At 41.8% G+C, this 13,182-nt stretch overlaps 1 protein-coding gene across 24 annotated transcripts in view; it reads right to left on the bottom strand.

Annotated features, from left to right (window-relative positions):
- The window catches only part of clasp2 (cytoplasmic linker associated protein 2), a 75,704-nt gene that overhangs the window by 41,454 nt on the left and 21,068 nt on the right, over positions 1-13,182 (bottom strand). For 22 of the 24 annotated variants that reach the window (XM_049602807.1, XM_049602824.1, XM_049602806.1 and 19 more), the window contains exon 7: positions 11,308-11,378. In XM_049602807.1, coding sequence (XP_049458764.1) covers positions 11,308-11,378 — 71 coding nt within the window. Of the gene's footprint in view, positions 1-7,967; positions 8,133-11,307; positions 11,379-12,445; positions 12,864-13,182 lie in introns of those variants that run through there. The other 2 variants (XM_049602823.1, XM_049602822.1) reach the window with 2 other exon arrangements.

Raw genomic sequence — 13,182 nt, 5'->3', positions numbered from 1 at the left:
ATGCAAGTTTCAACCTTATAAATGTTGTTTGATTAAAAATCTATAGAAATGTGTAAGACTATGTAAGAACTATTCCACACTACATGTATAAACACATACACACTATATGCAAGCACACACACTGAAAAATGTGTTTCCCTTTAAATTATGTAAAATTATAATGATGTGTGTTTGGTCCTCCAATTAGATCATGAGCGATACTTTTCAAATGGAATGTAATAGCAAAAACTTGGGTTCTAAATAACTGTTTCTGGTTAGCCTCAGGGTCAAAGTTCAAGGGTAAAGAGGACTACAACTTCCTCTTCTGCATAATAAACACTGTTATGAAACAGATCCTTGCATATGTAAAATAGCATTGACACGATAGTTGAATTTCTATCTTCAATAAAATAACTTGAAAAATATATAGCAATATAGCATTTTCAGTACCACAGGAGACGAGAACAAGAAAGCAAAGCTGGTATCGGTGTAATGCTACTGCAGAAAATGAGTATTAAAACAGTTTCAAATATTCAGAATCGATATGTAGTGTCTGCTTTGACAACACAAAAGTAAGATGCGTGCAAAAAAATACAGTAATGTTGACAGTTAAAATTGAGCGGGCTAGTAAAACTGAATGAATTTACAGTGTCAGTGAATTTAATTGCTTACTAACAAAACCCACGGGTCCGTTGGCAATACTCGGTCACGCATTGAGGGTCTTAGCATCGATTAGCATCACTGTTAGCAGGATTTGCATCTCCTGCTTTTGTCTAGTCAGACCCCATGAGAGTAAATGTCTCTGGGTGAAGGGCAGAGCGAAGACACCAGAGACGGAGAGAGAGAAAGAGAGAGAAACCCTCGTAGAGAGCAGACTGCACGCATGCTGTTGCCATGGCGACCTATGCAGACCAGCATTTCAAATGAATAGAGCAGCAAACAGGGAAAAAAAAGATGCTCAGTAAGCCCACTCAGTAAGCGCACTCACGCACGCACGCACGCGCGCGCGCACACACACACACACACACACACACACACACACACACACATCCAATTTAGTTCAATCAACAGTTGGATTTACTGTTTATACACTGACTTCATGTTGGTTTATTAAAGTAAGATGGATAACGGCTCGACAGTGAACGAAAGGCTCTGCCAGCAGCATCAGTTGTCTCCAAGGATACGCCTTAATATGGTACAACATGCAAACAACAAGTCTATACACACATACAGAAACAGACACAGCCACACACAAGCACAGTGAGAGATATCAGCTCCACAATGTACCAGGCAGCGTTGCCATGGAAACTCCCGGCTGAGACTCCCCCCCCCTCTCCATTTCAGAACAAGAGTCAAAAAGAGGAGCAAAACAAGGAGCGAAGACGACTGGTTTAAATATATAGATCTAATTGTTGTCCAAAAATCAAACTCAAGACATGTTAAAGCACAGCTACAGAAACATGCACCAACGCCTCAGTGCGTCGATCCCTAATCTGAGCGGGAATAATCCCAGAGTTCTTCCCAGCCAAAACAAAAATAATCTACATGCAGGGAGAGATGGGGGAAGTGAAGTTAAAACCCATGCACTGCTGTTCTGTTTCTCTGTCCCTGATCTGAATAGAAAAGTCGAGAAAGGAAGGAGGAAATGAAATAAACAGATCTAATCACAGTAAAGGTCAGAGCAGATCTATGAGCACAAACAAACATACTCAGTTGTAACCACATGGTGGCAGCACCGGCTTTGTTCTAGCCAAATTATTCCTGTGGCTCAAACATGCCAATAAACCTACACAACACAGAGGGACATCACACAGGGAGTGTGTTTGTGCGACCAGAGAATTACACAAATTTCAAAAGCCACCAGCTCAACAGTTACAATTCAATCATGAGATTGAGTTTGTATTTAAGGATGAATGTTTATGACCCTCTGGAGGATTTTGAGAACTGATTGACTCCACTCAAATTAAAGTAAAGGCAACAAAGCATCACCTCTTCAAAAAAACATCAGGCATACTATATACCAGGAGTGTCCAAACTTCTTTGAAGGAATGCCAGATAAGATTGGGGCCAGCTGCTTCTTGCATCAAATGGGTTTTAAAAAAAATCACATACAAATGACAGAAACACAACTTTTTCTTTTTTTAAGTGAAAAAGTATTCAATCTGCTGCTCCTGAAAGCAGCCACCCTCACTCTTGACCTTGTGCGTCTTTGCTGTGGCCATGTCTACTACCTAGCAGGAAATATCTGGTGTTAGGTAATTGCTTGTTTACTTGTTTACTCTCTGTCTATGAAAATACATTCGCTCCACCTGCATGGTTCCTACTTGGTGCATTTCTAAAACGATGGACATAGCTATCGTGGCATCACCCATTGGTTTGTGGACCTCCATTTTGAAGCCTTGAGTTCGCCATTTCGCCCATCACCTTTTTTTTTCTTTTGGAGGCAGAAGTGACCACATTTGGACGAGTGGGTGGCCTGTGGGGGAGCAAGGGGTGGTTCTGTCTGAGAAGCCAACAACGCTATCGGCAGGCAGCCTGTCACTCAAAGCGGGCCGCCCCTAATTTTGTGACACATTAAGCCTTAACAAAATGTAAGTGGGCGAGTTATATAAAAATTCACCCCTGGCTGTTGACATGTTTATTTCTGCTGTAAAACAGGACATTTTAACATGTCTTCTGGAACCAGCCTCAAGTGGCCATTAGAGTTTTGCAGTTTTTGGCACCTCCATGTTGGCTTCATTTGTCAGCCCTGGAGGTTGGGGGGTGTGATCTTATCTGATTAATCAATATTGTGTTTATCATATAGTATACTTTGAAAGACAACCTGAGGGCTGCTCAAAAAGTCTGCTGGCCACAGTTGGCCCCTGGGCCAGACTTTGGACATGACTACTGTATACCAACAACAGCTGAACTTGAATACAGTGTACAAACAAATCAATGCTTTGCCTTGCTTAGTAATAACAATAATAATACTTTAGAAGCAGCCTCTGTGTCCTGGTTAAGCATATCTGAAAGTTACACCAGGTGGCATGCCAAACAAAATTTCACACTTGAGCCAGCAGCCCACGCAGCACTTCTATTAGTTTAAGCCTTTTTATTATTCTATGCAAACCTTGCTTAATCTCAGTAACAGAAAGTGAGGAAATGTCCAGTCAGTTTTGCTGTTTCAAAGCTTTGAGACATCTTATCAGCTGGAGCGCTGCAGCCGACATCATCACACACATTACAGCTGAAAATCTCAACATGTGTCTAGGAGCATATCCAGACATCTTCTGAGGAATTAGATTTACTACGCAGAGAGTGTGTGTTTGTGCTGATCTGCTGTAATCTGCAGGGAAACAGGCAATGTCACATATTCCCACTCAGAATCATGTGACAGGGTGCAGAGTCCCATGCAGAAGATGACACACAGAGAGATGAGGATGACTAGGAGTGAAAAGAAGAACATGAGTAGCACTGCGAGAACTGGGATAAAAACTGTTAAAGAGCTCATGACTGCAGCGGCTCCAAAGTAAACTAGAGGAGGTATGTGTGTCAACAGAAAGCTAGACTATGAAACCAACAGCTGTTCCTGCTGAAACCTGATGTGTCCAACTGAAATTTATAGACATGCAGAAAAAAAGGTAGTATTGCTATATAATTCCTATCATGATAATGGCAATATTCTGACTTGCTGACATAATGATGTCATACCGTCACACTCAGTGTGAAGTCAGCGGCATCGTTAGGCCTGGGCACACAGGTCTGCTGTGAGGAACCATGTTTTAGGGACAGCCCCGGACTTTTCAGACCCTTTTAGCAACTTAAACAACAGCATTGCATCTCTCCCTCATCTCTGTGATGTGTGCACACAGGCAGGAGAGTATGGTTACCGTAGATTATGTTGCCAGGTCATGTTGTCATTAGAGATGCACGCAATTAATCGTCTAAACGATTAAACATTTGCCCCCTCGCTAGCCGGCACCAGAAATATTTGTCGGTTGAACCTATTAGTGTTTTATTCATGTACAAGGCCGCTTAACTATCATGCAGCCACCCGCCACTAGTGGGGGCAATAGAGCCGTCAAGACAGCAGTCCCCTCCCCGCGGTAATGCTCGAGTAGACTGGAGTTTTAAAACAGTACGGTGGGAAATTAAAGAGATGTCCTCTCACAAAACCAGCGCTGTTTGGCAGTACTTCGATCTAGAAAATGAATTCAGCAGCAATTTATCTTTTCTGAGATGTTATATTATTTGTTAAGTTTAAGTGAGTTGTTGTCAGATAATGTGCAGGGTTTACGTTCATACTGCATGGTGCAAAACACCTCTCATTTCAGCTGAAATTTAATCAGAATTTAGATGTTGTTTAATTAACTTTAAAGTGAATTGCTACCACTTCTGTCAGATAATCTGCAAGGTTCAATGTGCCCCACATTTCAGAGGCAGTTTATTTATTTTAGAGGTTAACTTTTGACTGAGTTGCCATCGTGTTCACATTCATACCACCAGCGCAAAGTGTCTCGTACTTCAGCAGCATTTAAAAATCGACATGGTTGTTGAAGATTGTGGTTAAAGGCTTCAAAGGGCTCTTAATGCACACAATGTGTTTTTGGGACAATGTTTCAAATACAATAAATTGTGCTAAATTTTGACTGTTTTCTGAGTATTTTCCTTTTTTAGACTAGTCAACTAGTCTTAAAGTTTTCATTTAGTCGCCAGGAACATCCCAAGTTGTCATAAACCTGCAGTAGGGTGTCGCAACTTACTGACATTTTATCGATATCGTGATATGAAACTGGAAATCATCTTAGATTTTGGATTTCGTAATATCGTAAGTGTTGTCTTTTCCTGGTTTTAAACGCTGCGTTACAGTTAACTGATGTAATTTTCTGAACTTACCAGACTGCTCTAGCTGCTCTATTACCTGTTTTTACCCACTTAGTCATTATGTCCACATTACTGATGATTGCTTTATCAAAAATCTTGGGTAAATATTTTGTGAACACACCAACAGTCAAAGTTGCAATATTGCTGCAATATGGATATTGAGGTATTTGGTCAAAAATATTGTTTTATTTGATTTTCTTCACATCGCCCAGCCCTAGCCTGTTGTAATGTAAGCATATGTCAGGCTTGACAAATAACTTCATATATGGAAATGAGAAATAATTTCTTTTTAGTTTTGACTGACTGTTTAAAGGCAAACTGTTCAGTTAATGCTGACATGTAAAACCAATAACGCTTATTTTATTCTTGAAATTAATGATAAAATATTTTACAGTATTTGGCAAAAATGTGTGCAAAAATACACAGAAATATTGTGGTAATACTCCAGAGCCATATCGCCCACCCATATTAAAAGTAAACATAAGATAAGAGCTAACACCACAGAGACTCACTAATGTGATTGTGTAGTAATAGGACACTAACCCTTTCTTAAAATCAAAACTGCCCCTATAGTTCATTTGTAGGCATTGATATGGCGATCAAATGTTTCACTTTCAGCCAACCAGCTGTTTCTGGGACAGAGAGATGACAGAGAAAAAGGGGAGGGGAGAGACAGTGAGAGACACACTTGAGGTTTAGGCCTGGATTCTCTTAGAGGAGACAGACTGCTCCATTTCCAGCCGAGCTCAGAGAAAATGAGCTTCTTAAATGAAAACACACACACGCACGCACGCACATACACGCGCGTGCGCGCGCGCGCACACACACACACACACACACACACACACACACACACACACACACACACACACGCACATGCACAAACACACACAGGTATAATTTGGGTCCCAATTCCAAGTCGGGAAGAGGGATAAACCATAATATTCAGAGGAAAGCTTTGCCATGGCAACCAGCCTAGCCTGGAAACGGGGTCATGGTTTCCTTTGCAGAGCTGGAGATGCACTGAAGCAGAATGAGCATGTCTGCGAGAGAGAGCGAGTGAGCGAGCGTGTTTGTGTGTCAGTCCCTGTCAACACTGAGGTACTATGCAAGCAGTGAAAGCTGCTACTGATGGTCAGTTTGCAAGGCATCAAATATCTCTGGGCTCGATGTGTGTGTTTGTATTCACACAAGCACATTTTCAGGAGCAAATAACATTACGTATAGTGCCAGCAGCACTGACATGCTTTACTTCCTTACACACAAACACAGATAACGAGCTTCATTCCTCTAGACACACACACACACACTCGGATGGACACAAATAATGATCAACTAGTTGTCAATTTGAATAAGGTAACTGATCAGCGTTAGTTTTATTTTGGTTCAGTTCTATTTTCTCAGACTGCGTCATCGGTCAGTTATTTGGTCTCGTCTGAGAGTTTCAGTGCCCAGATAACGTCTGGTATTTCAATGCTGAAACTTCTTGGTATGTCAGTCCGAAATAAATAATTTGTTCAATATGGCATCTCATCGTCTTGCTTTGCTACTGCCCTATTTTTAATCAGGAACCAAGAAAAACATAGTTTAGTAAGATAAGGAACTGACAATGCTCAGAGACTGAGTTGGTATATACATATGAAACATTTAAGATTGTCAAGTACTTTAGCAGATTAGAAAAAAGCTCTTTAAGCTATTTAACGTTTAGTATTTTTAGGATACATAATGTTATAATTTTTCCTTTTTCCCCCCTATATGTTACCTCAAAATGTGTTCTTGTATTTTTGATGTGTGACATATAGCGGTGTCTTGTAATTCCGTAAGGGACGGGCTTAATGTTCTGCATGACAGAAAGTAAAGCAAGCACCAAAGTTAGATAATTTGGTCTGTATATGACTGCACTGCCATATTAGATGACATTAAGGGGCACGATGTGAAAAGAGAGGAGAGAAACAGAATTATCTCAGCCGTGTTAATAATGTTTAATCTAAATTTAACATGCATCTAAACAAACGCCTTTTTCCTGCTCTCATCCTCGGATGGATATTTTGGTCTAATGTGGGAGGAAACCCACAAAGCTGGAGTCAAGACAAGCAAAGTGCACTATAATGGGCATTATCTTAATGAGGATTGTGTGTTTATAATTAACAATCATAAATCATCTGTGCACTGGCTCGTTTCTCAAAAGAAATCCTAGACAGCGCTGGGCTCCCTCCAGACTTACTCTTCCATTTTGAATTACTGTTATGTTATAAGGTTGCGATATGGCTCGGCGAGGAGTACAGGGCCCTATTTCACACATACACACACCTTTAATTCCCCCCACCCACATTCAGCTAAAAGAATATCAAGGTCAGAGCCAATCAGAGGCAGAGTACACATACAGAGACACACCTGTTAAACATCAAGCGCACCGGTACAACCAATGAAAATGTTAAATCGCACTTGACAGATTTTTGGCCCCGACAGTGACAGTTACAAACAGACAGAACAGCACACACTTGACCTCATATTACTGTGACAGAATGAGATGAAGTGGGAGAAAAAGAGGCAGAGAATGAGGGGCTACTGCTCAGTAAACTTACAGTATTATTTGCTTTGCTTTCCATTTCAAGGTTTTCTTTAATTTTTAAAATCAAATGGAGAAATTGCTCATGGATCCCAAGACAATATCCACTCTAAGCATTTGGTTTCTTGGGTAGCTGAGGTGCAGACTGCTCCATGTAACTAATATCATGGGTTCAAGTCAGGCCTCTGGCTGCAAGTTGAAACTGTATCCAGCTCCTCTGTCAAATATGTCCCATTTCTTTCTCATATTATTTTCAAAAATAAAACAAAAAATAATGAATTGCTAGGATACACACATGCTCTTGCACCAGTGCTGTGTATTCAGACACACGCACAAACACAGTACGACATGGAGACATTTCAGGACACCCCAGTTTTCCCTCTCGTGCACGCCCTCATGCAGATGCAGCCTACATCTGAGCCAGAGCACTTGGGGTGAAAGTGCTTCATGTTTAAGCTGATTTCAATCTAAAACCATATGCTGACAAGCCTTTGTCAGAGTGCCAGCATCCACAGCCAGATGAGATTAAACACACAGACACACACACACTTACCATCGCCATCATCCCCAACTGCCATGGTTACAGTGCGTTATGGATAGAAACTTCCTGTTGCCTTTGTCTGTATTTGCTCCTCTCCTTCTGTTCTCTCCTTTGTTTTCTCCTCTATCTCCTTTCCACTCTTGTTTGTTCAATCTCTCTCTGTCTCTGTCATCATGAATCAGGGAGAGGCAGTGATAGGCACAGTGCTGTGACTCGCCTACTGCGAGAGATCTCTGTCAGCTTCCTCCCTCAATCCTTTGCCCTCCCTCTCTGCCTCCCTTCCTCCCCCCATTCTCTCAGCAACAGCTGCCTCAAACCCTTCAGAGCAAACGCCAAGAGCTGGTCTAAAAGAGATGTGGGGCAAGGGCGAGTAAAAGTGAATCTGTGTGTGTGTGTGTGTGTGTGTGTGTGTGTCTATGTTTGTGTGTTTTAGTGTATGGTGAGAGTTTGAATCCTGTACTTGCAGCTTGAAATCTTGGTAGGCTCTTGTGTGAGTGTTCAGATAAAAACACCAGCTCAGGCTCACCTTCTGCTCCCCTTTTTGGTAGGTTTTCTCGCCAAAAATAGAGTTGCCTGCGAGCCTCGGGCTGATCAGTGTTACTTGTTGAGAGCCAAACATGAGTTCAGAAGGCCGGCACAAGATGGGGAAATAACAGACTCCAACATTATTTGTTTATCTTACTGAAAGATTCAAATGTGCTTTGCAAATGAGAGCTAATTCTGTTTAGTGCCTTTATGGAGTACTCACAAACGTAGGAAACTAGAATCTGAAACCATTTGTTGGTTGACAGAAATTAATCTGCAAAATGAGGATTAACTCATCAAATTAGCTGCAGATACCTTTGCTGTTGATCAACTAATCGACCAATCATTTTAGCTCTAAAATTTAATGTCTTTTGTTTTGCCCTGTAGGTAGTCAAAGCATGTAACATGAAGAGGAAACTTTGGGCTTTCGATAACTATGACGGACCCCTTTTACCAATTTTGACGTTATAGAACAAATCATAATCAAGAAAATAATCTGCAGATCAATCAGTAACACCAGCAGCAACAATTTACAGTCGTGTGACTCAACGAATTGTCGCACTGACAAACTGCAGTGGCTGAGAATTACAAACGATTGAAGCTTAAGTACACTTGAGGTGGCAGCCAAGGCCAAACAACCAGGCATGAAGCCAAAGATCACCCTGGTGAGCATCTGTTGCCACTTTCTCCCACGAGTTTTAATATAGTCGAGTTTTTTAAGGAGCTACCTAAAGAAGCGGTGGGTGACACAAAACCAGTGGGTCAGCAGCCCCATTCATATGTGGCTGTTAGGTTTGTAACCTGCTTCTAGGCAGGCAGAGAGAGTTCTCCTATGCTGCGGGTATAGTGTAGAGCTGTCAGTGTCTCAGGTATGAGGGATGGTTGTGTCAAAGGCGCAACTCAATGCTTTGCTGACCATCTACTCCTGTTTCTTCTCAAACTTTCCTCCTATTATCTTTTTCCTAACACAATAAAAGAAATGTGATAGTCTAAAAATAGTAGGTAAAACAAAAATACTGCATCTAGATAATAACAAACGGTGCTTTCATGCCCTGCAAAGCACATGACAGAAGTATAAAAAGAAATCCCACTATCATTTAATCATAACAGCAACTTAAGTATGGACTCAAAAATCCAACTTTACCCTGGGGAGATCTCCCTCCATCCCTGCGTTACCACCAGAGACAGCATCATGGCAACTCCACCAACTACACGCTCTGAGCTCTTTGCCACGTCTCTCCCTATGTCTCTCTTACCAAGTAAACAGACTGCAACAGCCGACCAGGCACCAACCCCTGCCGTCGTTGTTAGACAGATAGAGACTATGACAGGACAGCCTAAAGGTACTAACAGCCAATGACAGGCTCTGCTTGACACCAACAACAGACCTTACTGAACTTACAGAGAACACATACTCAACTTTTCCTCTCTTGATACCAACTGGCCCTCTCATAAGCCCTTTTCTCTGAGCTCAAATCATAGTTGAGCAAAAGTGGTGCCCGTAAACACCTCAGTCAACTTTACCCTTTCCTGTTATACTCAGATATGCTATGTGCTAGATCAAACTATGATGAAAAGAAAACCAAATTTTTTATGATGGTTAAAAGATGTGACTGAGGCAGTGTCACAGTCTTTACAGACAAATAGATACTGTCGGTGAAACTCCGGCAACTAGCTAATCTTTAGCTACATCAAGAGAAGTTAGCCTAATATCAGATGACTTAAATCAGCCAGATTTGCTTCCTCCTTATTTCTGTGGTCACATTCAAGAGATTTGGAAAAGGACAGACAGGTTGGCTACTGACATATTATTAGAATGACCCAGAAAAGATCTTCTGAAGATCTTCCCAGAAAAGATCTTCTGTTCTCTATTACGATAAACATGATGTCTAGCATCTCATCATGAATATATCCATTCATCTCTACTGTAGTCCTTGCCTTTTTGAAGCTGACAGCACTTTGGGTCAGTCAATTCTGAAATCTCAACTCTGAGAAACTGCTCATACCAAATATCAATCCAATACCAACACTCTATTTTTTCTAAATTCAAAATTGCCAACTGCAATTATTTCTATACAAGGTAACATTAAGGTAGGGATTGCTGCAGCACTGAAAACAGTATACATATTGGATTGTTACATCTCTATAAAACAATGAATTTGTTGGTGGAACCGACACAATAGGAACTAACAGCTTCTCTGGCCAACTACCAAAAGAGACCACTTTGTGAATCATTATTCAGTTAACATGTTTCACACATACACTTAATTATTCCATCAGTCAAGTCTAAAAATCACAATTCCAATACATGTGCACAAAGGCAAACTGAACAGTTTCAGTGGTGTCAGTGAATCTGTAAAGGGATTCTGAAAGGTGAAAACAACAAAGTGAAACATTGCTGTAAGGGATGTCATCAATACCATTAGAACTTTCCATGGTCGAGTGACACTGGGTGAGCCTGAGGCTCCCAGAGATCCACAGCCACACACACAATCTACTGCTGGACAGCAAAGCACTCAGCAGAAGCAGTAGCCTTCAGCTCAGGTCTGGCTCAGCCAGAAACCCCACAGAATAACACACAGACACACACATACACACAGATTAAACCATTAATCCTGTTAGGTCCTCTTACAGGAGCTCATGGCAACAAACTGACACAACCACAAGAGCACATGCTGATAGAAACACGCACAAGCACTCACCAACACGCACTCTTTTTAAATACACACCTAATACCTGACAACAGTAAAATCATGTCGACGACATGGCTAAACTTGGTAGCTCTAAGAGACAATATATGGCAATATAAATGAGAGGAGGCACTGACCGTGACTCGGGCTGAGAGCCATGTTGCCTGAATTCAAGGCTTCATCAAAACGAGCAAATAACGTCTGTAACCTGGAGAGACAGAGAGAGAGGAAATGTTAGAACACATCATACACAACAAAGCTAATGAAATAACCAGAAATGCAGAATTGGAAACAGCAAAATGAGACTGAATTAGGAAAACTACATGTAGTGATCCTCCTTGACAGGATCTAGGGCTGCAGCTAACAACCATTTTTATTATCCATTCATCTGTTTATTATTTAATAGATCAGTTGTTTGGTCTATAAAGTGTCAGAAAATGGCGAGAAATGTTGGTCAGTGTTTCCCAAAGACCAAGATGACGTTCTCAAATATCTTGTTTTGTTCACAACCTACAGGTATTCCATTTACGAGTTAAGAAACCAAGAAATGTTTACATTTAAGAAGCTGGAATCAGATCATTTTTACATCTTTTAATTGAAAAAATACCAAAATTGATTAATAGATTATCAAATTAGTTGGCGATTAAGTTAATAGTTCGCCATTGATTGATTGTTGTGGCTAAAACAGAATCATGACAAAGAAAATGCACACACAGATGGCTGTGCGCACACACACACACACACACACACACACACACAGCCCACAGTTTTGACCTAGAGACAGGCAAGGTGCTTTGAATCCCAAGTGAAAGTATCAGCAGCAGCAACATGTGGACAGTCTGCCCGCCCGTCTGTCTGTCTGCCTGTCGGCGGGTGGGTGTGTCTATTATGCCAGTCACACTCATGAAGCTGCAGCTGCAACACGACAAGAGTCCATCTGACGTCCTGCATCCAGCACCAAACACACAAAAACACACACAATCCAAAGCCAGATCTCTCAGTCACATGATGTGAAGGTAAGACTGTCCGCATCTTAATAACGCAAAGATCTATTCCAATCACAGACAAGTCCGGCAAAAATAACATCTCTGTACAAATAATAGCCTCAAACATCTTCTGTACACTAAGCGGTGTGGATACACATTGGTTACACATGACTGCTATGACAATAACACAACAAAGACACAATGACCCATGTCTAGTAACATGCCCTGATACCTCCTTGCCAAAGGTTAGCCATGAATGTGAGCACACAAGAGTAAGAGTCATACACACCGTCCTCTGTCTGTCTATGTCTATCTTTTCGTGTCTGGGTGCTGGTCCACAACTACAAGGCAGCTTAGCAGCTCCTGTAAAGTGACGACTAGCGTTGCAATGGGCTCCTCCGCCGTGCAGCGTTTTCACGTGGTTCCCCTCCTTTCATTTGCATTTTAGTTTGCCTATTAGGCTCAGAAATATCCCAGCCTTTAGTCTTCTATACTCGTTTGCCTCAGTATTTCCCAGTGGACTGATTAATAGGTTGCTGCGTTGCTGCGCAACATTGCATTAGCTCCCATGCTAGTGACACGCTCCGGTCCTCGGCTTCCCTCAGCTCTTTGTATCCAACATGGTGCAGTGGCTCCGTGAAGGAAGGAGGGAGGGAGGAAGGAGGGAGGGAGGGCGTGAGAGAGAGAGAAGGAGCCAAACAGCGAAAGACCAAAGCATGCTACGGGCATATGACAAAGCACCACCTACTGTCGCACATATGTACTGTACGCTGAGCACACACACCCACTAGAAATCTACACAGTGGTACAAAGAGTTAAATCTCAGGCAGGGTCTATGTGTGCATGTGTGTGTGTGTGTGTGTGTGTGTGTGTGTGAGAGAGAGAGACAAGTGGGCCTGTTTGTGTGACAGCGAAGAGATTCAGTTACCCTTTACATAACCTCCCTCTCAGATCCAGACACACACACACATACACACTCGTCAGAGGGGGAGGGGCTTTACAGCTAGCAGCAGACAGAAAGCAAGG

This window comes from Epinephelus fuscoguttatus, linkage group LG17 (assembly GCF_011397635.1).
Source record: "Epinephelus fuscoguttatus linkage group LG17, E.fuscoguttatus.final_Chr_v1".
NCBI lineage: Eukaryota > Metazoa > Chordata > Actinopteri > Perciformes > Serranidae > Epinephelus > Epinephelus fuscoguttatus.
Note: the sequence above shows the minus strand (reverse complement) of the source record. Positions and strands in the feature narration are given on the sequence as shown.